Here is a 25,296-nt window from a genome sequence, read left to right as displayed (position 1 = left end):
CCCCGCCCTCAGAAATAGGTGATGGGCTCTGATTGGTTAGCTGGCACAGTGTGTTGTGATTGGCTAAACCGCCTCTAGTGCGCCCCTCACCTCCCGTTCCTTCCCGCCCCTCACCTCAGCGACATGTGCTCCGGTTGTATTGTAAACAACGGCGTCTTTAATATCGCTTATCAGTTTGAGCCCGATTGAGATGCAGAGGATATTGGTGAAGAGGATCGTGCAAAACCTGTGCAAGCACGGCTTTTAATGGTAGGCCTATGTTTTTTGTTTGTTGTTGTCTCGTACTTTTAGATATGCTGTTATTCGTAAATGCTACTGCTTATGTTAGCTTTTAATATACGGTTTATTTTATTTATTTATTTAGTATTATTTATTTAGCAGATGCTTTTATACTAAGCGACTTACAAATGAGGACAACAGAAGCAATCAATTGTAGTATTAAAACAACTAAAAACAGATCCAAAAACGGTTATATCCAGGGATTGAAATGAACTTTTTCACTCACCAACCAATTTGGCTACTAAATTTTTAAGATACCGGCCATTCATAACTTCTACTAGCCAAAAAAAAAAAGACAGAAATAAACTAACAGTTTGAGGCCGTCTACACTGGGCGTGACAAAGCGACCGTTGCAAATCATTTTGTCAGTACTAGGGGTGTGCGATATTGACAAAAAATAATATCTCAATATTTTCTGTGATTTTATCGATAAAGATAATTAGACGATATTTTGCTGAGTGTGTTATTGTGCTGATATCTTAAGGACTACCGTGGACAGCTGACTCCTAAAATTTTTGATATTCTTCATATTCTGTGTGGTCAGTTCACAGCAGTGATAGAAATTAATCTTTTCCAGTATTTTTTAATTGATTTTGAACTTTTATGGGCATTCTTACCTTTATAAAACCATTTTTTTCTAAAAGTGTACATCATCTTTCGAGTCAAATTCTTACATTTAATCAGTCAATTATAATAATAATACATTTAGGCTGTTACTAATCAAATTAAATCAGTATCAATAAAATTCATCTTTGCAGAAGTTGCATATGAAGTGGCATTTAGATGCATTTGCACATGTTAATGCAGCTTAGAGGGACATGGAATGCTTTAAACTGCAGTTACAAATGCATAAATAATGTTTTGATATTTAAAACATGAAATGTTGAATACTGATATTTGAAATTATTAAAAAAATTAAAAGATACTTTAAATGTGAAATTAAAACCGCCAGTAGGTGGCAGCAAGTTTAAGTGAGTCATTGTGATTGAACCAAATCATTTACACGGTTTATTCATTCAGAAACAAAACAACGTCATGTTGCTCAGAGACGCAAAACAGTACTGTGGCTGTGTTTGAAATGTTTTTTTGTTGGCGAAATAGCACAGAAATAGCGCAAAAACAGCCAATATGGTGTCTAAAACGTAAGTCTCTAGATATTAACTTATTGTTTATTGAACTGTTGTATAAAATAAATATCACATTTATAACCATGCTGATTTTTTAAGAAAAAACGGCACTCTTCGTGTGATATTGATTAACTATATGAACTGATATAAATATATAAATTTTCTGCCTCCTTATCTTGAAGTATGTGATCATTGTTAATGCATATTAATAGACTGAATCATGCAGAGAAAGAGCGCACTATAAAAGCGCACGCGCACTAAATCCTGTGTTGGTCTAACCAGACTTCATCTCGTCGTGTATGCGTGCCTCTGTAGGTGTGTTTTATTTAGCTTTTGCAATATACTCGATAATGTCATGATGTCTCACGAGTTCAGTATTTGCGCTAAACCTGCTATTACTAGTATTTGAACTTCCCCAAGAAATGAATGAGTGAATATAATTTACGAAAAGAACCCGCCAAATTGGCTAGTGATTTGACAGCGGACTTGTGAATCCATTAGAATCGTTAGAAGACAGAATCGCGATTCATATATATGAATAGATTTTTACGTGCACTAGGGCTGCACGATAAATCGAAATGGAATCGAGATCGCTATTCGACAGAAGCTACGATTGTCATGCGTATCTTTCAGTGAAGCACGGTTCTGTGATCAGCAGTAAATCTCCATCCAAAGGCCAGAGGGCGCTCTCGCGCTGAAACTCCAAATACGTCTTGCAGAAGAAACCCGGGAAATGCCTATCGCTGCAGCTGAATAAACAGAAGATTCAGCTGCTTTCATTGATTCAACGTGACTAATAAACACACGTCACATGCTTTCAGATGGAGCAGCATTTACTTCACAGAGCCGTAGTTCACTGAGAAGCTATGCAAACAGCTGTCATTATCGCAAACAATTTCTTCGATTTCAGAATTGCGCAATAAAATTGTCTGCGATATTTTTGCGTAACTTGTCAGTGAACTACGGCTCTGTGTAGTAAATTCTGCTCCATCTGAAAGCACGTGATGATGATTTCCTGCTGATTACAGAACCGGCATTACTATCAAAATGCGCATGACAATCGCATTCGATTAGCCTTGCAGCCCTAACGTGCACCTCTAGTTTTCTCTTCCTTCTCTCTAAAGCAGCGCAGCATGGCCTCGCCCCCTTTGCTGCCTTTTCCCGAGGGCGGGGTTTATCTGGGTTTGTTACATCACAAACCCGGGAAGTAACTCGTTGTAGTCCCTACAAGCCATTTTTGTAGGCATTAAACTGCCAGAATTTAAAAAGACGATATCTCCGTTTGCATTGAACTTTCAGCTTTGTAACTTTGCAGATATTGTTTATGCTCAAACAGCAACATTACACACCAACTAAGGTTAAAAAGGTGAAATCGCAATCAACCACCTCTTTAATATTTTTTAAAATGTAATTTATTCCTGTTATGGCAAAGCTGAGTTTTCAGCAGTCATTCCTCCATTTTTTCAGGATGCTTTAATAAATAGAAAGTTGAAAAGAACAGCATTTATTTAAAATAGAAATCCTTTGTAACATTTATAAATGTCTTAACTGTCATTTTTTTTGTTTTATAAATTGAATGCATCCTTGTTGAAACTCTTACTGACCCCAGACTTGTGAATGGTAGTGCATGTTGGCACCCTTTAGTAAACATGTCTGATTGGTTCATGGTTGACATGATCCCAAATCAGCATTTTTATACAGAGCTTCCATATGACTGACTAGTCATTCAGACAACTCGCATGCCTGTCGATTTTGACACTATGCAATTATGCACATGCCTCTCTAGTGTTTAAGATGTGGCAACATCATAGCCAGTACTTTTAGCAGTCAGAAGACGTGACAGTTCATATGATCTGCTTAGGTATTTTTCACTCCAAGCCACAAATCCGTTGGGTTTTGGTGACTCTGTACGGATGGAGATTGAATCCAATATCTGTAGAGAAGGCGGACCTCTCCCAGACTGCTTCAACACTCCAATAAGACAGGCCTGGACCACCATGGAGAAGGTGGGTTATGTCGCTGCAACACTTTTATATAAAAATGTGCAAACAATTATGAAGGTGGAAGCTTTGTATTAGGAAAGAAAATCCTGTTGAAGTTTACTTGTTTTCTCAACCTCAGGTATACATGCCAGGCTTTCTGTCAAGCAACCTTTACTACAAGTATTTGAGTGACCTTATCAACTCCGTACGGGTGGACGAGTTTACTGGAGGAAATGCCAACACTCCGAACCAGGGCTGGACCCCAGAAGGCGACCGCAACTCTAGCGTCATGGAAGGGTCACAAGCCCAGGTGATTGATCACTGGTTTGATGGTCTCCCAAAAAGCCACATTGCTCTTGTTTTTCATAATAATTCTAGGACTCTTCAAAAATATGGTTGAAAGTATGGGTAACTTTGTCCTGATGTTCTCAGCAAGGATCTAAAAAAGCGGCAGTCAAGATCCTGAAGAACTTTGATGAGGCGATAACGGTGGACATCGCCAGTCTGGACCCTGAGTCTCTCTATCAGAGACCATATGCTGGGTGAGTCAGGGTTTGAAACCTTCGTACTACACTTCCTTCCCATCATGGGACCTCAGATTGAAATACCATAAACGTCTTTAAGGTTAGACAAAAGGGATGTTCCAAGACCATCATTACATCAAACATTCGTTGATCATGGATATGTTTCTATGCCTTGCAAAGTTGAATAGTGTTGTCACGATTCCAAAATTTTGACTTCGATACGATACTTGACTAAAATATCTCAATACTGCTACTGAAACGATACCAAGACAAAACATAATACAAAAGGAAAAGTAATTGAATAATAGATGATCCAAATTAAGCTTATAGTTATTTTATCATTTAATGGAAAAAAAAAAGAAATCTTTCACATGACCAGTGTGTGCCTGCCCTTCTTTATGAGCATTTCATCCCCCTTAAAAAAATGGCCACAGTACCACTTCTATGGTGAGCAACTACCAAGCCTACTGGTATCTGGTATGTATAGATCTTTGCAACATTGGTAAGTTAGTTAAAAGGTTAAAGCCATTCATTTCAGAAAATGAATAAAGTAATCAAAATGTAAAAATAAAGCACAGCATAGTCTTAACTGTATAAATTAAATATACATTGATCCTTATTAAAGCTACCGAAGTTAGTCAAGATCAGTGAGTGATTTTTCTTTTTCTTTTGTTGTTTGATTACATATGAAACTCATGTTGTTTGAAACAGATTGCATGGATCCAATTAATTGATACACATGCGTTTTCTTTCTCATCTGTTTATGTTCACTTAAGTCATAAGTCAAGATGGTAACTTGTGCAATAATTTGTGAAAGCGATCTGAATTTGCTATCGCATGCTGTCTGTAAGAGAGGTAGCTTTCTGTGCACGCGCTTCGGGTGTGTGAAAACGCCCGAGTACTGCACAAGTTCCTTTTCAAGGTTTATTGCACTTAATGTGCATGCAGTGAGCTGTATACACACATACTGCGCTGCTGCAGCACATCGATGCAACATAGGAAATATGGCTCTTATTAAAACGCATTCATAAAGTATCAGCACTAGTAAAATGCAGAATCGTACCGTTTTTAAAAGCAGGGTATTATGATACCTTTTTAGTACCGGTATATCGTGCACAGTGTTGGGCAAGTTACTCTGAAAATGTAATCAAATTACTGATTACTCCTTTTAAAAGTAATCGCGTTACTGTTCTGATTACTTTATTTCAAAAGTAATTAGTAATTAGTTACATTACTAGTTACGTTACTTTTTTTCTCCATGAAATTTATGAAATCCCAGCAACATGCTCCCGATAAATATTTGTTATTAAAGCATCAACATTCACAGAACACTGTTATTTTTAACTAAAGCAAGTGACTGCTGCGTGCATGGTTTGGCATGGCAGAATGCCAGCAAAGAGCGCTGCATTTATAATCTTTAAAAGACATCTCAGTTCATCGCAATCTCACAAATTTCTGTTATAACACAATAAATATATGCATAATGAATCTTTCATAATGTCTACAATTCGTGTGTTATAATGAGAGGATTCGTGAGCACGCAAATTTCAGCACTGCATTGCTCAACGCTGCAAACACGTATTATAGCCTAAATAGAAACTCTGCATACGCTTGCACCTGTTAATCGTTTATATTTATATTAGTTTGTGTTGCTTTTGAGAAATAGATGAATAACAATTTATTTGTTTAGATATTTTATGTTTATATATTTCTATTTTGCGTGAGTCCCGTGAATCATTTTATTCTCCCGCATCCCGCACACACACGAGTGTGTCTACCCGCCCGCACCAGCACTCACCCATCTTGTCACCCATCAGCACTCTGTTGTGTTGGGTCTCGCGGGAGAGTAGGTCTCTAATCCACTGGCACTTGACTCGACACTGCATTCTGTCAGCAATGTAACGCGGCAGTAACGTATAGAGATCTCTGCTTGTAACTATACTCTAATTAATATTTTGAAAATTATAACGAAAATAATTTTGTTAAATTACTCCGTTACTAAAAAAGTAATCAAATGACAGTAACGCGTTACTGCCCAACACTGATCGTGCAACACTAAAAGTTGAACATTTTATACATCAAAGTAATATTTTCTCACTAGCTGACATAGTTGAAAAAGCACTATTTTTTTCTGGCATATAAAAAATGAGCTAGAAATATAATGTACCATTTTTTGTGATCCGCCTGGGCCAACAGAAAAAGATTCTTATTTTTGAAACCTGGTGTTATGCACAAAATACTGGATTCAGATCCAAATTCAGCTTTTCTTGCTTTCATCTCAGAAGAATGACCTTTGGGAAGGTGAATGAGCTGGGCCAGTTCATCAGAGAGGCCGAGCCAGAACCAGATGTGAAGAAATCCAAGGGTAAGACACACACACACACACACTCACACACACACTCACTCTTGCTCTTGAAGACTTTTTTCTCCTCTATCTCACACTGACACGCACTTGCACATGTTTTGTATTGTGCGAGTTGGCTCTTAGTTATGACTTCTGCTGAAGTGCTCTTGATGTCTTCAGTTTGAGAGCAGAGAGTGTTGCCATGGCGATAACTAGCCGGTGATGTGGGGTGAAGAGCAGTGAAAAGCAGGATTCACTGCTCTGTCCAGCTCACTCACTCTCTTTCTTTCTTTATTTCCTTTCTATCAGGTTCCATGTTTTCTCAAGCAATGAAGAAATGGGTGCAAGGAAACTCCGATGAGGTGTGCACCTGCTTATTTCATTCAGATTATGTGTGGCATCTTCTCTAATGTCTTTTTATTGAATGGAAATGGATTTAAGCTTGTTATAGTTCATGATATGTACTATCTTTGTTTTTGGTGTGTTAGGCACAAGAAGAGATGGCATGGAAGATCGCAAAGATGATCGTCAATGACGTCATGCAGCAGGGACACTAGGGAAGCCCTGAAGTGAAGTCAACAAAAGTACAAATTATTTTGTCTTTGCATTCCTAAAGATTTGTTTCTTGAACTTCAATTTGAAAAATGAAAATTCTGTAATTTATTCATGTCGTTCCAAACCCAGACTTACTTTCTTCTATGGAAAACAAAGGCAATTCCTCAGAATTTTTATGCTTCTCTTTTTTTTATATAGTGATGCGCCAAAATGAATGTTTTAGCAAAACCAAAATTAAAGTTTTAATTTGGCCAAAAAACTAAAATACATGTCCAGTTATTAATTTCTGTTATATTTGCATAATTCAGCTTGGTATGCCGTTCAGGGTGTTGTGTTCTCAGGCAACAAATTAAATCAGTTTAGTAAAGCTCTTTCACAATGAGTCGCCTCTCAATATTTCAGCAGATACATATCTCCACAATGCTGACATGTCTACCTCTTATAGCTTATCCACATTTTGTGCATGAAATAGACAGACAGTCAAAATGCATCATCAGGGAAGTGCTAATTGAATGTCACTGTTTTGATCAATGCTTTTGGTGCTCCAAAACACTTATGGCCAAAACGGAGTATTTGTTTCATTTATTTATTTATTTGTTGACCGGTGAGATGTTAAAATGATTTGAAGTGGACATGAAAAGCTGTGTAAGAAGTGGTATGACTGTACAATACATTATCCCTTAGATTTTTGTCATGTTTAAACTTATTTTAGTCACGTAATACATGGGATAATGTACATTGTGTCAGTTGTTATCACCTGGCCAGGTTTATTTTGCTATAACCAGTTGTTAGTACATTATCCCTTACTTCATTTACTGTGTGGATGCCTCCGCAAACCACAATAAGGCAAGTTTAAATATGCCGAAATGGACATTTTTCCTTGTAGCCTCATTATTCTGCTGAACATCTCCATTTAGGTTCCTTAGAAGAAAGTTATGCAGGTTTGGAACAAGGTGGAGTGAGACAATTATGCCAGAGTTTTCATTACTGGGTGAACTAACCCTGTGGTCATTGTCTGGCGGTTCTGGGATTAGTAGCCAATTTAAGCTTATTTTAGAATGACAGGACTACTTCTGGAAGTGCAGTGGCTGGTTATTTTTCAGTTATAGATTTCTGTATGAAAGGTGACCTGTTCTGTTTTCATCAGCTATGACCCTCTCGTTCAGTGTGGAAGCAGCTCCTACCCTCCCTCCTGTCGCCCCTCTGCATAATGACTGGAGAAGCAAACGACCAGAAGACGAACACATTAACATATCAGTGAGGACCTGAAAGAGGCATTCCATGACTTCCTGCATGTGTTTGTGTGTGAGAGTGTGAGTGTTTAGATATGCACACTAATAGCCAAAATAAGTTTTCTGTATGATCCACCCCATCATTTCTAGCACTCAGAAGGACTTGTTTATTATTTGAAGAGGAGTGTAATGACTTCAGCTACAGAAATGAATAAACCTGTAAACAAACAAGCGAGAGCTGTCGCACAGCAGACGAACAGAGCAAAATCTCAACATTCAGAACAAGACTTTCAAGATTTTCAAACTGTTGCGTTTAGCTGTTTACCATGTCGACCAACAGGAAGTGCACAAGAATCTGAACAGGAACTACAATGTGGCTGTGACTTAAATATTTCCTTCCTTATCTTAGTTCTTATCTCGGACTTCTCTTTTATCTTTCTTTTTTGTTCACATTTTAAAAGAATGGCTATGAAGTGCTTAGGCCTGTTTTAGTAAAAACAAACAAAAACAAAAATGCATAAATATCCAAGGTGGCTACGTACAGTTTTATTTACAGATTTACGGTATGCCATAGTTGACATAAGTCAGCCAGTGTCTGAGACTGTTCAGTCCCTTTCTCATGGACCTGAAGTGACTGAACTAATGAACTTGGGCCTGGAAAATGTTCCCTGACTCCCTCTAGAACCTTGTCCAGATCTGATTCTAGACTTAGAGATATACAAACTGAACTGCTAGGGCAATGTTTATCCCTGTTCTGTATAAATGTGGATTCCTGGTTTACCACCATATATTAATGTTAGTTATTTTTATGGTGATTGTCTTTTTTTTTTTTTGTATGATATGTCAAACTCTGTCTAAGCAAATCTCAATGATGACCGTTCCCCTTGAAACGTGTAATTGGACATGAAGTTATTGCTTTGGACCTCATTGAGATGTGGACGAGAAACAGGAAAAAGACTTTTGGTACTATGTACCACTAATATGTTTTCTGATGTATATGTGTGCTTAATCTATAATATATTTAAATGTGTTTGATTTAAATACATATATTGTTGAAACGCCTCTTGATGCAGTGTTTGTCTTTTGTTTTTGTTTATGGGTTCGATTGAACAAGCGTTTTACAGATACCTGTGTAGGCAGGACTTATTGATTTGCACTTTGAAATTGGATTTGTGCCAATATATAAACACAATGCATAGAAATGAATGAAGAAGAGGGAGTTTGGCTGGAAAAGTTTGATAAGATATTTTATTACGCCTTCTCAGAAATCACACCATGGTAGTAATTTTTCAGTATGCTGGAGAAAATGTGGAACCCAAAACACAAACCATTACCATGTTTTCTGGGAACATTAAAAAAAGGCACTTTTCCTTTTCACTGAGCAGAAAAGTTGTCTTACAGATACAGGTTCTCATTGGCTAGTGAGTTTTGGAGTGACATTACTTATTAGTTTGTAGTGTGCCTGTTTTTTAAAGTTATGATTTTCCCATTCAGTTTCCCTTTGTTTTAATTAAATTTTTTCAGTCTTTCACTTTTAAGCATTTTAAAAGCATTTTTCAGGATTTTAAATCATTTTACATTCTTGCAAAAGAAAGCTGAGCATAACTAAAAATAAATAAGTTTGATGCTCAATATTTGTTAATTTTTTATATTACAAGTGAAAAGTGCCCCGCGCGGTAAACCACCACCAGAGGGCAGCGTAAGACACTTACATTTTTAAAAATAGGCCTCCTTCAGAATCTTAATACGAGATAAAACGTAAAACAAAGTGAAAGTAAACGTAAATAATACCTGATTTGTTGTTGTTTACGTTTTTTATTCATTCGTGTTGTTGAATTATACTTGTTCATCTCATATTTAATAATGTGCTTTTATCAGTGCGAGGATGTTAAGGTTAGGTAAGGTAACGAAACTCAGAGCGTGAAATTATAATGATGGCATGAGTTTATTACACGTTTGAGGGTTTGAAAAAAAAAAGTGTGTGATTCAGATTTTCATGAATCAAAAACAAGTTTGAACACCTTCGCAGTGGCGGTGACGCCCACATCCATGCGACTGGGGTTTGAGCAAGTTTGTGCTCTCACTCCTGCAGCGAGAGCCGAGGAAGATGATGATGATGATGGTGGTGGTGGTGGTATGTGGGCTGTGAGTAGCGCAGACAGAGCGGATTCAGATCTTGCTACATAGTGAGCACCTGCTGGTGGCAGTTCTGAGTGCTTGAGCTCTGGGTGTGACGGACGCTTGTCTTTTGTCCTGCACCTGCTTCCTCTCAGATGAACTGGAATATCTTTTCTATTGAACTGGATCGTGCTGGAATTACATGTAATTGAAAAGTTACGCGTGCTTATGCTCACTAGTGCATCTGTCTTAACGCATCTTTAACTCACGTGTTTATGTGATTATTGGTGCTCGTCTAATGTCACACAGTGAGTGAGCGTGCTCCAGATGCACGCGCTGTTTGATCGGAATTGGAAAGGGCTGGGAATCGATCTGTCTCCGGTCTCGTTGCCCCACGTTGCCGTGAGGATGTTCAGCTGTGTCGGGTGTTTTTGGGTGCTCCTGTCCTCCGCCCTGGTCGCGCTTTGCAGTTTTAGTTTCATCTCTCCCGCTTGGATAGTGAAGGAGCACCTGAAAAACAAGGACGCAGTGAGTTTCGGGCTCTTGTGGCACTGCTCCGAGTCTCAGGATCATATGTACAGATGTTACACCTTTGGCGGGCTGGGCAAATTTCAAGAGATTCCTTCAAGCTCTTGGCAGGTAGGCTGGATATGGATATATGCATATAAACATGCACTAACTCATAACAGTATGAAATGTATTAGCTATAAAAATTGAGGACACCGCAACTTTTGAATAAAGCCTGACCTGCGGAATTACAGCATCAGTCTTAAGCTCACACATAGCGGGACTTTTCTGTCCTAGGCTTTGATTTTAAAGACAAATATTTCATGTGAACATTTTCTAGTTGTAAAGAATAAATTCAAACAGATGAAACGTTTCTTTTAAATTATAAAACCATCATACTTTTGACATCTCTGAAGAGTTGAAATGTAAGAGTTTGAGCCTGTTCTCCAGCCAGACATTTTAAATTCCTCATTATAAATTAATAAAAAGTGTTAACATCAAGGAAATGCAATGTTGCGGTTTTTTAACTAAAAAGAAAGAAAAGAAACATCACAAAAATGTCATTTTAAGATTTTGTTTAACATAATGCGAGTAGATTTAACTTCTAAAAATCTAAATCAGAAAGAATGGATATGTTTGAATTTGCTTACACTGAAAGTTATTTGACACTTTTGTTAGCAACTCCAATGCTTATTCAACTTATCCTCTTGAAGGCAATCTCAAAAAAGTGAAACAATTGTCAATACTATCACACACACTATATCAAGAATCCACATCATCATGCAATATACCAAATTAGATTGTACCTCTTGGTTGGTTGTTCAAGTCCATATTAAGATCTTTATTCTAGGACATATAATGAATGTTTTAACAAAGACAAAACCATATAGTGTGAAGAAGTTTCCTTTTACAAGATTTTCCTTTTGTCCTAATTGAATCATCGCTCCCTTATATTTTTATACACTCTTGCTTTAAAAAAAAAACATGGATTGTGAAAGTAAAATAGATAACTACATGGCATAGATGGCTCTTGGCACGTTCCTTGTTTTTGATGGGGAAAGAAGAGCATCCGTTTCTTATCTCAGTGCAGGACATAAGAGTTTTACACAGGTCTATTCTTAGCAGCAAAGTGCATCTGTCTTTTTCAAGAATTGAAAGCCCATAAAACAAGAGTCGAAATGGGACCATCCCAGTAAATGCTGAACAGTCCTACTGGTAAAAATAAAAACATAGTTTTTCATAGCCTGTTGAAATTTCCTTTTGTAGTTTACAAACTTGTAAAGTTTAAAATTGATCTGGTGTGTCTTAAAGCTGGGTCACTTGAAAATGGTCAACACCTAATCAAAGGGGACTGTGTCAAATAAGGCTCAAGATTTCTGGAATGGTTAGTCAGACAGTGAGTATGTGTTTATCAGGCTTTATCTGACTGTCCTCACTAATGTTTGTCAATTCAGAGCTGATTTTTCTTGGGGAACATCTGCCTGTAGCAGCTTCATCATAGTCCTTTTTTCACTTTATGAAACAGTTTGACCCTAAAATATTGAGCATTGTAAGATTTAGCCTCTCACATGTACTGTACTATGATAGGGATGATAAGGCTAAAGGTCACCTGGAGTAAAAGGCCCCTAGGATGTAATTTTCTCCTTAAACACTACCTGGCAACAAAAACACTACAACTCTTTCCAGAACACCTGTTGTACTGAAACCGATTGAAATCATGGGAAATGTGGATTTATTGTGATGGATGTGCAAAGTGGGCTCATATTGACAGCTTCTGACATAATGGAGATTTATGTGTGAAATACGCGGGAGCTAAAATTGTAGCTCTGTACAGTGTTCATTTTGTTAATTGAACAGAAATTTATGAAATATGTCAGAAAGTAAAGAAGACACCCATTCGCTAAAGTTGTGTTCTGATGTTTTTTTTTTTTTTTAATTCTTGCTCCATCAGTATTCAATAAAAAAAAAATTGTCATGGAAGGAGGTCTTTAGACATGTTGGATTCTAGTCATGATTTTCAAAGAGGATGACATTTCTAAGGACAGTATCCTAAAAATAAATAATGTTCCAAATGTTCCAACATTTTTTTTGTTTTTTTTGCATGTCATAGAGGAACCATTTTGGGGTCGCCAAAGAATATTTAAGTGAACAGTTCTTAAACAAACCTATTTTTTTAGTGTGAAGAACATTTTAATAATCTAAAGAAGCTACTTCCACTATAAAGAACCTTTAGTAAAATGGGAAGATTACATGGATGTTAAAGGCTCTTCAAGGAATCATAGATGCCTTTATTTTAAAGAGTGTAAGACAAAATTTGTGTTGTCGGTAAACAACCCATAGGAAGGAAAAATCACAAATGAGATCTCTGTAATGTCTCAGTTGATGCTCCTAAACAGCTAAAAGATAACTGCAGTGCAGTAAATGGAGATGTTTAACACATCTCAACAAGGTCACTAACTGTACTCAGATCTAAGTAAAAAGAGACTTAACTAAATAATATTTAAACTATATAATATTTTGAATGCTTTGTGGAGGCTTTCCATTGACTTCAGTTGTTTTTAAATTAAGCTGCGTCCCTACCCTGCCTCTAAAAATACATCTTACACAAGCCTCTTCATGGTATTAAATTTTAATTTATACATTATTTTATTTCAGTTGTCCCAGAAGGACATACATAAAGTCCATTGTAATGTAGTTTAGCATCTGTGCTGCCCTGTTTTCAGCAGACCTTTTACATTTCAGATAATACAGAACACCGTAGTCTTCCTCTTGTTCCCTTAGTGTTACCCGTACCTCTCTCTCTCTCTCTCTCTCTCTCTCTCTCTCTCTCTCTCTCCAAATGTCGCCCATGTTAATGGATATGACAGTCTTAATGTATTTGGTCTTGGAGCTCACGCTGCTGTGAGTATGTAAGATATGCTACTGCTGCATGTTTAGGCATATAAATCCCGTAGCAGATCTAGACAGGTGGTGCTGGGGGAGGTGGAAGATTTCAGAGGAATTCTGATAGCAAGCTACAGGACCAGCTTACAGAAAACACTGAACCAGACTATTTAAAAGTTGAGCAGTCTGGAGATTCTGGCTGCAGATTCAGCAGAGGCAAATCAGCTTGTGCCAAGTAGTAAATTATGTGATTGCTAGCATATTGCAGATTTAGGATTGTACATTTTTCACAGACCCCCAAGCCCTGGACCCCAGTTTGAAACTATCTGGTCTAAGATTCTATATAAATGAGCTATGTAATGCAGTGGATGGGCTCACAGTTCACAGAGCGGTTCCTCACCTCTCTCACACTTTTCATTCGCTCTCTCACAAGCACACATGCCCTCTTTTTTCTGGAGGTCCTTGTAGTCTGTATCTTGAGAAGGCAGCAGTAATTTCCTGCATCTGAACCTGTTAAGGGTTCTCAGGCCACGGAACCAAACCACCGAAGCTGCGAGTTTTATCATGGCCGCCACATTGCTGTCTAATGAAATGATGGATGAGGCCTAGTTTCTCTCTCTCCCTCTTTCACTCTGCCTCTCTTTTCCTCTCAGTGCTGGAATGAGAGAGAGTGCACATAGAGCAGAGCAGAAGCATGGCGGTCCCAGCAGAGAGAACCCACATATTAAACTGGCACAGGGGCCAGCGGATCAGCTGTCAGGCTGAGAGATATACAACACCACGGCTCCATGCATTTATACAGAGAGCAGAGCAGCATAAGGGGAGGAAGCCTTCAGATCGAAGTCAGTCACTCAGTACATGACCCAAAGATTTTACTCAATGCAGATTTACAGGATCATAGTTAGAGATCTCCTTCTTTCTCTGTACAGTTCTGCACATAAGTTTACATAGTCCTTGAAGAATTTGTAATGTGCATTCTCTATTAAAATAAAACTGAGAAAGTTATTTTTTTCTGTTTTAGTTCTAAGTAAAAATATAAAACATATACAAACATACAAAACAAAATCTAAATGCAATTTTTTATTATAAAGATATTGCAGTTTCCTTAAGGGATAAGTCCATTTATGAGAAGAACTTTATGGCTCTCTTGTTCCTGTCGGGCATTCAGTAATTCAACAAATCCTTTGGCTAATGGAGATATCCTCCTTTTGTGTGTGATGGTAGCTTGCAGTGATAAGGTAAGAGATATATAACACAACAAGAGTTGTGTTTGTGGAGCAGGACTCTGGGGAGAAACTACCACCAATCAGATCAAGTCCAGAGAGGATGGGAAAGCAAATTAATGTCACTCCCATTTATTCACTTTTTTTGTTTGCAACTTGTATTAACATCCGTCTCGGGTGATCAAATCACAAGAGGACAGGAAAGTCAGATCACTCTTCTCAATTGTTGTCTCAACTGTATCTCCTATGTATACAGTTTTAGCAGTCTCTTATGCTCACCAAGGCTGCATTTATTTGATCAAAATAGAGTAAAAACAGTAATATTATGAAACATTACTACACTTTAAAATAATTTTGTATATTAATATATTATAAAATTTAATTTATGTGATGCAAAGCTGATTTTTTTGTGGAAGCATTACCACAATCTCACATGATCATTCAGAAATAATTATAATATGCTGATTTGGTGCTCAAGTAACATTTCTTATTATTATCAATGTTGAAAAGAGTTGTGCTGCTTAATATTTTTGTGAAAACCATGATACATACTGTATATGTCAGGATTTTCTTTAAAAAAAACTTCAAATGAACAGCATTTATTTGAAATAGAAATCTTTTGTAATATTCTAAATGACTTTACTATTGCTTTTGATGAATTTATTGTGAAATAAATGTTACTTTCTTTGCAAAAATCTTACTGACCCAAATATTATTATTATTATATAGAATATTAAAACTTGTAAAATATTTTATATATATTGTTTTGTGCAATCCTGAACTTCTCAGTGAAAAGATCACAATGAATTCTAAGAAGCATTTGGACTATACACTTACTTTTGTAACCCGGTCCATCAAGATGTTAATACAAGGTGTAAACACTGCATTTTCAGCTGTTTTGCAAGGATGAATATTGTAATGTTACCTGGAGAGAAAAGTACTGGGATTTCTCCAGTTTATTTCACAAACATGACATCCTTAAATATGTCAATAATGAGAATTAAGGCCTTTGACCGCTTATCAGGTCAGAGCAGTTCTCGCCATGAGTGCTCTCTACACTGACCTCACCATCTCAAGGTTTTGTTCCCTCAGGAACTCAAAACAAGAAGCTTTAATTGTAGCAAAAGCATCTGAATGCGATAAAGAGCAACAGAACAGTGACATTGTGAGTTCAGCGTTTGATGGGATTTAATATGGCTGTGGTTTATTGATAATACACGGCACATATTAAAATGGTTTTGGACTCCTTTGGGAACAGCAGTGAGAGGATTGTGGATGAGAGAGCTCAGCGTCAGCATCTGTGGCAGAGATATGGCGACAGTTTGGATTGGATGGCATGCTGGCATGACAGATAACAGTAAATAATAGAGACTGTGTTCTCACAATAGAGTCGAGAAACTGTGATCAGAGTCCTGGTTGCCACAAAAACATCATAAACCAGAATAAACTATTTTTGAGCACAAAAGTCTTGGTAGTTTAATCTTAAACACTGCAGAACTGCATATCTGTCTGTCTGTCTGCCGGTCTCAATTACATCCACATCCATCCACAACAGTATTCCATAGCCATCCATCCATCCATCCACTACAAAATTGCAAATCCATCCAAATCTTCAAACTTAAAGTCTTTCACAACTTTTATTAAAAACTTCAAGCTAACATTGAAAGTCTTGACATTTAAAGTTGTTACGTCCTCTCTTTTGGTCTAGGGGTAAATGGGAACGACGAACAATAAATAGTGGAAAGACTTTGAGGATCTCCAGCTCTCCAGGCCCAGAAATCACAACCAACCACAGATTTGAGTTTGAAAACGGCTTGGGTGCCTTTTAATTTGAACTCAATCAAGGGATTCAAAAAGGATAACATTAATACAAAAATAACAATAAATACAAACAAAGAAACATTACCTCGGGAGGAGGGCCCGAACAAAAGAAAATCCCCAAAAAAACAATACCTCTACCTAAAAGGGGAAAATATTAAATTACCTATACATTAAAGAAAATAAACAAAACAACATATAACTTCCCTCACTCCCTAACTAACCATTTAACAGGAGAAAACGTATATGTGGGTATCCTCCACCCTACCTTACCCACAAGCTTAACTGATTATTAAGCAAATCATCAACTCATGAACCATTGTGACAACCCAACAAAGAACACAACAAGCGCAATAAGCGCTCATGGGCTTGGAGAGCAGAATAAACTCAAATGCCGCGATGTCTCTCTCCTTCCTCCACACTCTCTCTGCTATTAGAAGCCAGCAAACATGCCCAATCAGGATGTGGACAGCGCATTCAGGTGTATGAGCGCAGCTGATCATCATTAGCCTATCGAGCACAGACACACAGGTAGAGAGAGAAAGGGAGTAAAAATACAAACACCAGCAACAACTGAATGCGTCATTATAGTGCTGGGCGGTATACCGGTTCATACCGAATACCGGTGTTTATTTTTGTTATGATATGAATTTTTAAAATACCGCAATACCGCAATGGTTGTGTAGTGTATGTCGCTTAAACAACGTTCGGAATGCAACACTGTTTGAAAGGGGTCTGTTTTCACTTTTGCACTGTGGTGAGGGAACAGCTGTATGTGTTACTAAGCGTGAAAGTTCCGAAACTGAATCTGTAGAACTAATAGAACGGGATGACACAGAAGAACTCATCCACAATATCCACATTGACCGCCACAAATATCCTCCGCCCCCTGCCATCAGCTCCCGTGTCTCACACACACACACACACACACACACACACACACACACACACACACGAGAATGACTTTAGCAGTGCTCGTCTCATTTAACATTTTGCGTCTGTTCTGTGCAGTGAGCGGCAGAGAAGCAGCGCATTCAGTTGGCCGCACAGCAGCCGACTCGTCAATAAATGAGTACTGTTACGTCCTTCGACGCAAGTTATCATTTTTATTTATTTGCATTATGTATTGTTTATGTTGTATTGTGTGCTACGGATTGTGTGCAGCTCTCTCCCTCTCCCTCTCCCCTTCTGGCAGCTCTTGATTGGGACCAGCTGCAGGAGATTGCGTGGTGAGCCGGAGCGTTTAAATGCTGGGAAGCAGAGCAGCGATGGAGAGCTTCTGTAATGTGTGCGTCGTGAAGCTCCACCGCAGGTGTCGTGCCGTTCCGTCCTCTGTCTCCTGCCCCAGACAACAGTTGGTTGTGTAGTGTTGTTAAATTATGGTGTTATAGTGTGTGTAACCATTCTGAGTGGGGCTGTGGAAACACCATTTCCTGAACTGCAAGGACTAAGCTATAGCCTATCTGAGTCCTCTGTAATCTGACCCTAAACCCCTATTCGTTATTTCTGAAGCAGTAGGTTGGGGATTGCCATTTATCTTGTGAACATTGTTTTTCTCCTGTTTTTTTGGCCAGAGAGGGAGTTAGGGAAGACCTCTGTATTTCTTTTGGGAATTTTTATTTGTTAGGCAATTTGGGCTTCTCTAAACCCTTAGTTAGTTTCCCTTTGGTTTGTTATTTTGGCCTGGATCCCCTTCCGAAGAGATGTGCTTCCAAACGTCAATTTAAAGATGTAATAAACAAACTTTCGCTTGTGAATAAGCCTCTATTGTGGTCATTGTGAGCTGGAGCTAAATTATTATTATTAAATTATTTCTTTAATTTTATTCTTGTCATCGGCCTTACCAACCCTAGACTGGTCGGGTCATGACAATTGGGGGCTCGTCCATCCGTCCGTTTATTCTATTCGTTACTTAACCATTTTTGCTTGGCTGTTTTTGAACTTTCGGTAGGGGAAGAAATTTATATGGTTTAATATGGAATTCGATTTAATTCAATTTACTCTCTCGCCCACTTTAGAAGAATTTGATCGGTGTAGGAAAAAATATTTAATTTTGATAGCGGAAATTTTATAATTTAATTGTTCCTAAAGAGCAAAAGAAACAAGTCATTAAGGACGAGTTGTACGATAAGTTAGTGGAAGCAGGCGTTTTACCTGGACATGTTGTAACAGAAGGTCCCGAGTCAGAGACTGATGAAGAGTTCGCATCTGACGATGCAAATTCGGTAGGCGATGAAAAAGCTCCGCAGGTAGCAGACCCGATGGTAACTGTTTGTTTAAAGGAATTAGATCTCGCATTAAAGAAACAGGAACATGAAACATGGTTGCTCCGATTAAGAGAGTTGGAGATAAAGTCTGATCGGGATATCAGGCTATGAAAACTAGATCTGGAAGCTCAAATGCTGCGTAGTAAACCAGTCCCACCACCGTGCACTAGGCCCCCTTCCAGTAGTTCTGAGGTTGGGCAACCTGACTTCGATGTAGGTAAGTACATTAAACTTGTACCTCCATTCCGTGAAACCGAAGTGGACTCGTACTTTGTGGTTTTTGAACGGGTCGTGGCTAAATTAAAATGGTCCAGAGATATTTGGGCATTGCTGTTGCAATGCAATCTTGTTGGCAAAGCCCAAGAAGTTTGTGCGGCTTTGCCAATTGAAGATTCACTATATTATGACGTTGTGAAACTGGCTGTTTTGCGAGCTTATGAACTGGTACTGGAGGCGTATTGGCAGAAGTTCAGGGCTTGTTCGTAGACAGCCAAGCAAACGTTCGTGGAGTTTGCTCGTGAAAAGAAAGTTTTGTTTGAGAAGTGGTGTTTCTCTACCAAAATTACAACACTTGAGGATTTGCAAGAACTGATTTTGCTGGAGGATTTTAAAAACTGCCTGCAGGAGGGCATTGTAGTGCATTTAAAGGAGCAGAAGGTCTCTAAACTGTCTGATGCTGCCATTCTGGCAGATGAATTTGTGCTCACGCATAAAACCGTATTTTTCCCTGTGCGCATTCCAAAAGTTCTCTCCACCGTGGATGTAGGGAAAGATAGAGGGAACAGCTCTTTCAGGCCTGCGAGTGAGCTGAAAAATGCATCAAAACGGCCCGATAGAAAAAGAGTTTGTTTCTATTGCCTTGATCCTGGCCACTTGATCTCAAATTGTAAAGCTCGGCAGCAGAAAGCAGTGGTAAGCCTAAAGGGGTAGCATTTACCTCTCTTACCTCTGTTCCTCGTTTCTGCAAATGTGTACAGTAGCACTCCCAGATGATTCGTCTGATCCTAGACCTATTGTAATGTTGAGGGATACAGGATCCGCCCAGTCAATCATACTGGAAAATACGCTGCCGTTCTCGTCAAAATCGTACACCGTAACAATGTGCTCATTCGTGGTATCGAAATGGGCTGCACTTCAGTCCACTGCACACTATCAATTTGAAATCTGACTTTATTTCTGGTTTGGTGAGTATCAGTGTGCATTCACAATTACCTGTGGAGGGTGTAGACATGATCCTAGGTAATGATTTGGCTGGAACCAAAGTCTTCCCGTACATGATCGTATCGCTAGGCATTTCTTTTGGCCGAGTATGAAGTCTTCAGTGTCTGCTTTTGTTCGGTCTTGTCGCGTCTGCCAACTTGCGGGTAAGCCTAATCAGGTGATTCCTCAAGCTCCGCTTCAACCTATTCCTGTTATAGGAGAGCCTTTCGAAAGACTCATCCTTGATTGCATAGGCCCCTTGCCTAAAGTCCGGTCACCAATATATCCTCACAATAATGTGTACAGCTAGGCGCAACCCGGAAGCCTTGCCTCTGCGTTCTATCACCACAAAAGCAGTGATTAAAGAATTGGTTAAGTTCTGCTCTATGTTTGGGTTACCAAAAGTAATTCAAACAGATCGGGGAACGAATTTTACCTCAAACATGTTCGAACAGTTGGTGAAAGAACTGCAAGTACAACATGAAATGTCAAGCGCATATCATCCAGAGTTGGAAGGTGCGCTCGAGCACTTCCATCAAGTCAATGCTGCGCACGTATTGTATCGAAACCGGTAAAGACTGGGTGGATGGATTGCCCCTTTTAATGCTGGCTGTAAGAAGCACTGTGCAAGAGTCCTTAGGGTTCAGCCTCGCCGAACTTGTGTTCGGACATACAGTTCGGGGACCTTTGAAGTTAATCCATGAACAGTTCCTTTCTAAAGATTCTCCCCATGTGCCAATCCTGGAGTATGTGAGTACGTTCCGTGAGCATCTCCATAAAGCTTGGGATGTCTCTAAGCAGCATCTTTCCGACACTCAAGCCAAGACGAAAACTAGGTATGACAGGAAGATTGTTGCTCGTAGTTTTCAACCTGGAGATTCCGTACTCGTGTTGTTGGCTGTACCCAGTTCTCCCATGCATGCTCGATTTACTGGCCCATATAAAATAGAAAAGAAACTGAGTGATACGAATTACACTGTTCTCACTCCCGATCGACGACGTACAAGCAGGGTCTGCCACATAAATAAGCTGAAAGCGACTGTTGACCGAAATGGATCTGGTGTTAACCCTATAGCTAACAGTGTGTTTGCAATGAATGTTGTTGGTCTGCCTGCTGGTTATATGCCGGAGGTAGATGGTTTAATTGGCAAAGATGCTCAAACCTCTTGTGGGAGGCTTTCAAACTCTGCCATTCTGTCCACACTGCCGACTTATCTCTCATATCTGTCTGAGGAACACCACAATGAGATTATTATTTGAATTGGTTAACAAGTATCCCACTTTGTTTAACGATGTTCCCTCTCAAACTAATGTGTTGGTGCATGACATCGATGTGGGTCAAAGCACGCCCATAAAACAGCATGCTTACAGAGTTAACCCGTGTAAACGTCAGGTAATGAAGGATGAGGTAGAGTATTTGGTGCATAATGGTTGCATTCTTGTGCCCAAATCTGACGGCTCCCTTCGGTTCTGTACTGATTTTCGCAAGGTAAATAATATAACTAAAGCTGACTCTTTCCCTCTTCCCAGAATGGAAGACTGTGTCGACCGAGTGGGCTCTGCACGTTATGTAACCAAGCTTGACCTTCTCAAAGGTTATTGGCAGGTGCCGTTAACACCGCGTGCTTCCGAGATCTCCGCTTTTGTCATGCCTGACGCGTTCATGCAATATACGGTGATGGCCTTTGGAATGCGAAACGCACCTGCTGCATTCCAATGATTAATGCAGACTGTTGTCTGAAGTACAGAACTGTGAAGTCTATCTCGGTGACGTAGTGGTTTACTCCATGTCGTGGGATGACCACTTATGCATCCTGAATTCAGTCTTGAAGTGCTTAGCTGAGGCATCGTTGACACTTAACCTCAGTAAGTGTGAATTTGCGAAGGCTGTAGTTACTTACCTCAGGAAACTAGTTGGGCAGGGCCAGGTAAAACCTGTAAGTGCAAAAGTTGAAGCTTTTGCTGAGTTCCCATCACGTACTAATAAACGCGAATTATGACGTTTTTTAGGAATGACCGGTTATTACAGGGGGTTCTGTAAGAACTTCTCCACAGTGGTTGTGTCCCTTACCGATCTCCTTAGCACTGATCGAAAATTCATGTGGGGTGAAAAGTGTGAGTCCGCCTTTTGCTCTGCGAAAGATTTGCTGTGCAATGCTCCAATCCTGTCTGCCCCAAGGTTCGCTTTGCCTTTTACTTTGCATGTTGATGCAAGTGCTCGCAGCGCCGGTGCGGGGCTAATGCAAGCTGATGACGCTGGCATTGAACATCCTGTCAGTTACTTCTCTAAAAAGTTAACTAAGTGTCAACAGAACTATAGCACTATAGAAAAAGAGGCACTGGCGTTACTTCTAGCTCTCCAACACTTCGAAGTGTACCTAAACTCTGGTAATCGAATTATAGTGTACACAGATCATAACCCTTTAACATATCTGTCTCGTATGTCAAACTCCAACCAACGTTTAATGAGATGGGCACTGATTTTACAAGAGTTTGATTTAGACATACGTTATAAGAAAGGTGCAGAAAACGTTGTAGCTGATGCACTGTCCAGGGCTTGGGCTGGAGAAAACTGAATTGCCTTTATTATGGTGACATGAATTAAACATTGTAATCTTTTACAAATCGAGTTTTGTAACTAAGGGTGGGGGTGTTATGTCCTTCGACGGAAGTTATTATTTTTTATTTATTTGCATTATGTATTGTATATGTTGTATTGTGTGCTACGGATGGTGCGCAGCTCTCTCTCTCTCCCTCTCCCTCTCCCCTTCTGGCAGCGCTTGATTGGGACCAGCTGCAGGAGATTGCGTGGTGAGCCGGAGCGTTTAAATGCTGGGAAGCAGAGCAGCGATGGAGAGCTTCTGTAGTGTGCGCGTCGTGAAGCTCCGCTGCGGGTGTCGTGCCGTTCCGTCCTCTGTTTCCTGCCACAGAAAACAGTTGGTTGTGTAGTGTTGTTAAATGATGGCATTATAGTGTGTGTAATCATTCTGAGTGGTGCTGCGGAAACACTGTTTCCTGAACTGCAAGGACTAAGCTATAGCTTATCTGAGTCCTCTGTAATCCGACCCTTAAGAGTTTTTTCGTTGGTAGCTAGTATTAGTTATTTGTATCATTTATTCGTTATATTGCCCGAACACCAATTCCGCGGGACTAAATCCCAAGGACTCCTGAACTGCTTCTTTGGCCGTGAACAACAATAATGGCAGCCCTTCCACCCAGTCCTTTAATGTCTGCAAGCAATATGCACAAATCATAGTTTTAAGGGTTTAATGGAACCTTTCCAAGGCTCCCAGTGATTCCGGATAAGGACTAGAAACTCGATGCTCAATTCCTAATTCCTTCAAAACTTGCGCAAAAGTCTTAGAAGTAAAATTAGTTCCTTGATCACTCTGTATTACTCATGGTAGACCAAACGTGGTAAAAAAACTTAGCCAAATCCCTTACCACTGCCTGTGCTTTCAACGAACGCAAAGAAATGACTTCTGGGACCCTAGTGGCTGCACACATAATTGTTAACACATACTGGTGCCCCGATTTAGACTTAGGCAGCAGGCCCACGCAGTCAACAATGAGTCGCTCAAACAGCTCTTCTATTACCGGTATGGGATACAAAGGGGCAGCAGGCACCTTCTGATTAGGCTTTCCTATGCGCTGACACACATCGCAAGAGCGACAAAAACTAGCAACAGATAAACGAAGGGGCCAAAAGTAGTATTTAGAAATGCGGTGAAAAGTTTTTGTCACTCCTAAATGACCCGACATAAGATTCTCATGTGCTAATTTTAACGTGACGTGATGTGACATGTGGCCAATTATGGTGACCCGTACTTGGAATTAGTGCTCTGCATTTAACCCATCCAAACCCTGTGCACACACAGCAGTGAACACAGACAACGTGAACACACACCCGGAGCAGTGGGCAGCCATTTTTGCTGCAGCGCTCGGGGAGACTTCCTTAGATTCGGCATTTAAAAATGACTCCGAAAGATTAACAACTTCTTGAAGCTTTTGAATTTGAGCCCTGGACTAGAAAAAACTGCCACCTGCAAGGTCATTTCCTAGAATAATATCTACTCCAGCAACAGGCAACTGCTCAGAGAAAGGCAAGGCACTTTCAAGTATGAATGACTGACAGGAACCAATATCTCTTAAAATAGAGATAGGCATCAACTCAGACTCAGAAACGGACACCTGCCCATTTAGAATGAAAGAGTCATAACCAAAGAATTCAGCCTCTTGCGACGCTGCAAGTGTCTGTGTAGGCGCAACACTTTTGGTTTTCATTGATACATTCTTTCTATTCCATTCTTTACAATCCGAAATTAAATGTCCAGGGTCTAGACAATAAAAACAAACCCGCCTGCCTCCCTGACGCATAGAATTTCGAACATTCATTTTAGGGCGAGCGCCGTTGTTCCCCGAACGAGAAAAGTTGAGAAGGAGACTCCTCCACCACAAACTTTTCAGCGGAAGAGCCAGTAATAGGCAACTCCTGTGAAAAAAAACTTTGCGGTGTGTAAGCACAAATTCATCGGCTAATACCAGAGCTTCTGCAAGCGTAGTTACCTTCTGCTCATTTAGGTGCTGCACAACTTGGTCAGGAACGCTCTTTTTAAAATCTTCTAGCAAAACTAATTCACAAAGTTGCTCAAAAGTGTCAGTTTTACTAGACAAACACCACTTCTCAAACAAAGCTCTTTTCTTTCTTCCAAATTCAACATACGTTTGTTTGGATGTCTTCGCATGAGAAACCTCTGCGAAACGTCTGCCGATACGGCTCGGGAACTAATTAGTATGCACAAAGCGCTGTTGATTTTACCACATCATAATCAAGCGAGTCCTCAACTTAAAGCTGAACTAACCTATTGCGCCTTACCCACGAGACTACATTGAAGTAACAATGCCCACATATCTTTAGGCCAATTAAGCTTACCAGCTCTTCACTCAAAGGCTACAAAATAAGCATTTCCTTTGCGGAAAGGAGGCACAAGTTTAACATACTTACTGATGTCAAAAGCAGAAACAGAAGTCGCAATGGAGTTAACTGGAGTAACTGGGGACGCTGTAATAGAGGGTGGTTGAGAACGAGGTACGTGTTATGGGGCTGACGAGACGTGAGATGTGCGGATCCATATGCAAAGCTTTTTATTAGGAGAAGACAGAGACGTGGTCATAAAACAGGCATGGGTCAGTTAAAGGCAGACAGGCATAAGGCGGGCAAAAAACAAGAATAGTCC

At 39.6% G+C, this 25,296-nt stretch overlaps 2 protein-coding genes across 4 annotated transcripts in view; both read left to right on the top strand.

Moving 5' to 3' along the window:
- Positions 1–8,547, top strand: part of LOC107587677 (A-kinase anchor protein 10, mitochondrial-like) — a 27,491-nt gene extending 18,944 nt beyond the window's left edge. Inside the window, exons 9-15 of one of the 3 annotated variants that reach the window (XM_016275547.1) lie at positions 3,268–3,412; positions 3,528–3,698; positions 3,821–3,930; positions 6,198–6,277; positions 6,566–6,618; positions 6,745–6,840; positions 7,959–8,547. In XM_016275547.1, the coding sequence (XP_016131033.1) occupies positions 3,268–3,412; positions 3,528–3,698; positions 3,821–3,930; positions 6,198–6,277; positions 6,566–6,618; positions 6,745–6,813 (628 nt within the window). In that variant the 3' untranslated portion in view covers positions 6,814–6,840; positions 7,959–8,547. Of the gene's footprint in view, positions 1–3,267; positions 3,413–3,527; positions 3,699–3,820; positions 3,931–6,194; positions 6,278–6,565; positions 6,619–6,744; positions 6,841–7,958 lie in introns of all 3 variants that reach the window. The other 2 variants (XM_016275546.1, XM_016275545.1) reach the window with 2 other exon arrangements.
- A 1,807-nt stretch (positions 8,548–10,354) lies between these two features.
- LOC107587678 (transmembrane protein 211-like) overlaps positions 10,355–25,296 on the top strand; it is a 207,229-nt gene continuing 192,287 nt past the window's right edge. Inside the window, exons 1-2 of the mRNA XM_016275548.1 lie at positions 10,355–10,376; positions 10,471–10,800. Of these exons, the coding sequence (XP_016131034.1) occupies positions 10,489–10,800 (312 nt within the window). The 5' untranslated portion in view covers positions 10,355–10,376; positions 10,471–10,488. The remainder of the gene's footprint in view (positions 10,377–10,470; positions 10,801–25,296) is intronic.

This window comes from Sinocyclocheilus grahami, unplaced genomic scaffold (assembly GCF_001515645.1).
Source record: "Sinocyclocheilus grahami isolate Dianchi unplaced genomic scaffold, SAMN03320097.WGS_v1.1 scaffold95.1, whole genome shotgun sequence".
Lineage (NCBI taxonomy): Eukaryota > Metazoa > Chordata > Actinopteri > Cypriniformes > Cyprinidae > Sinocyclocheilus > Sinocyclocheilus grahami.
The sequence above is the reverse complement of the archived record's forward strand: the minus strand, read 5'-3'. Positions and strand labels throughout refer to the sequence as shown.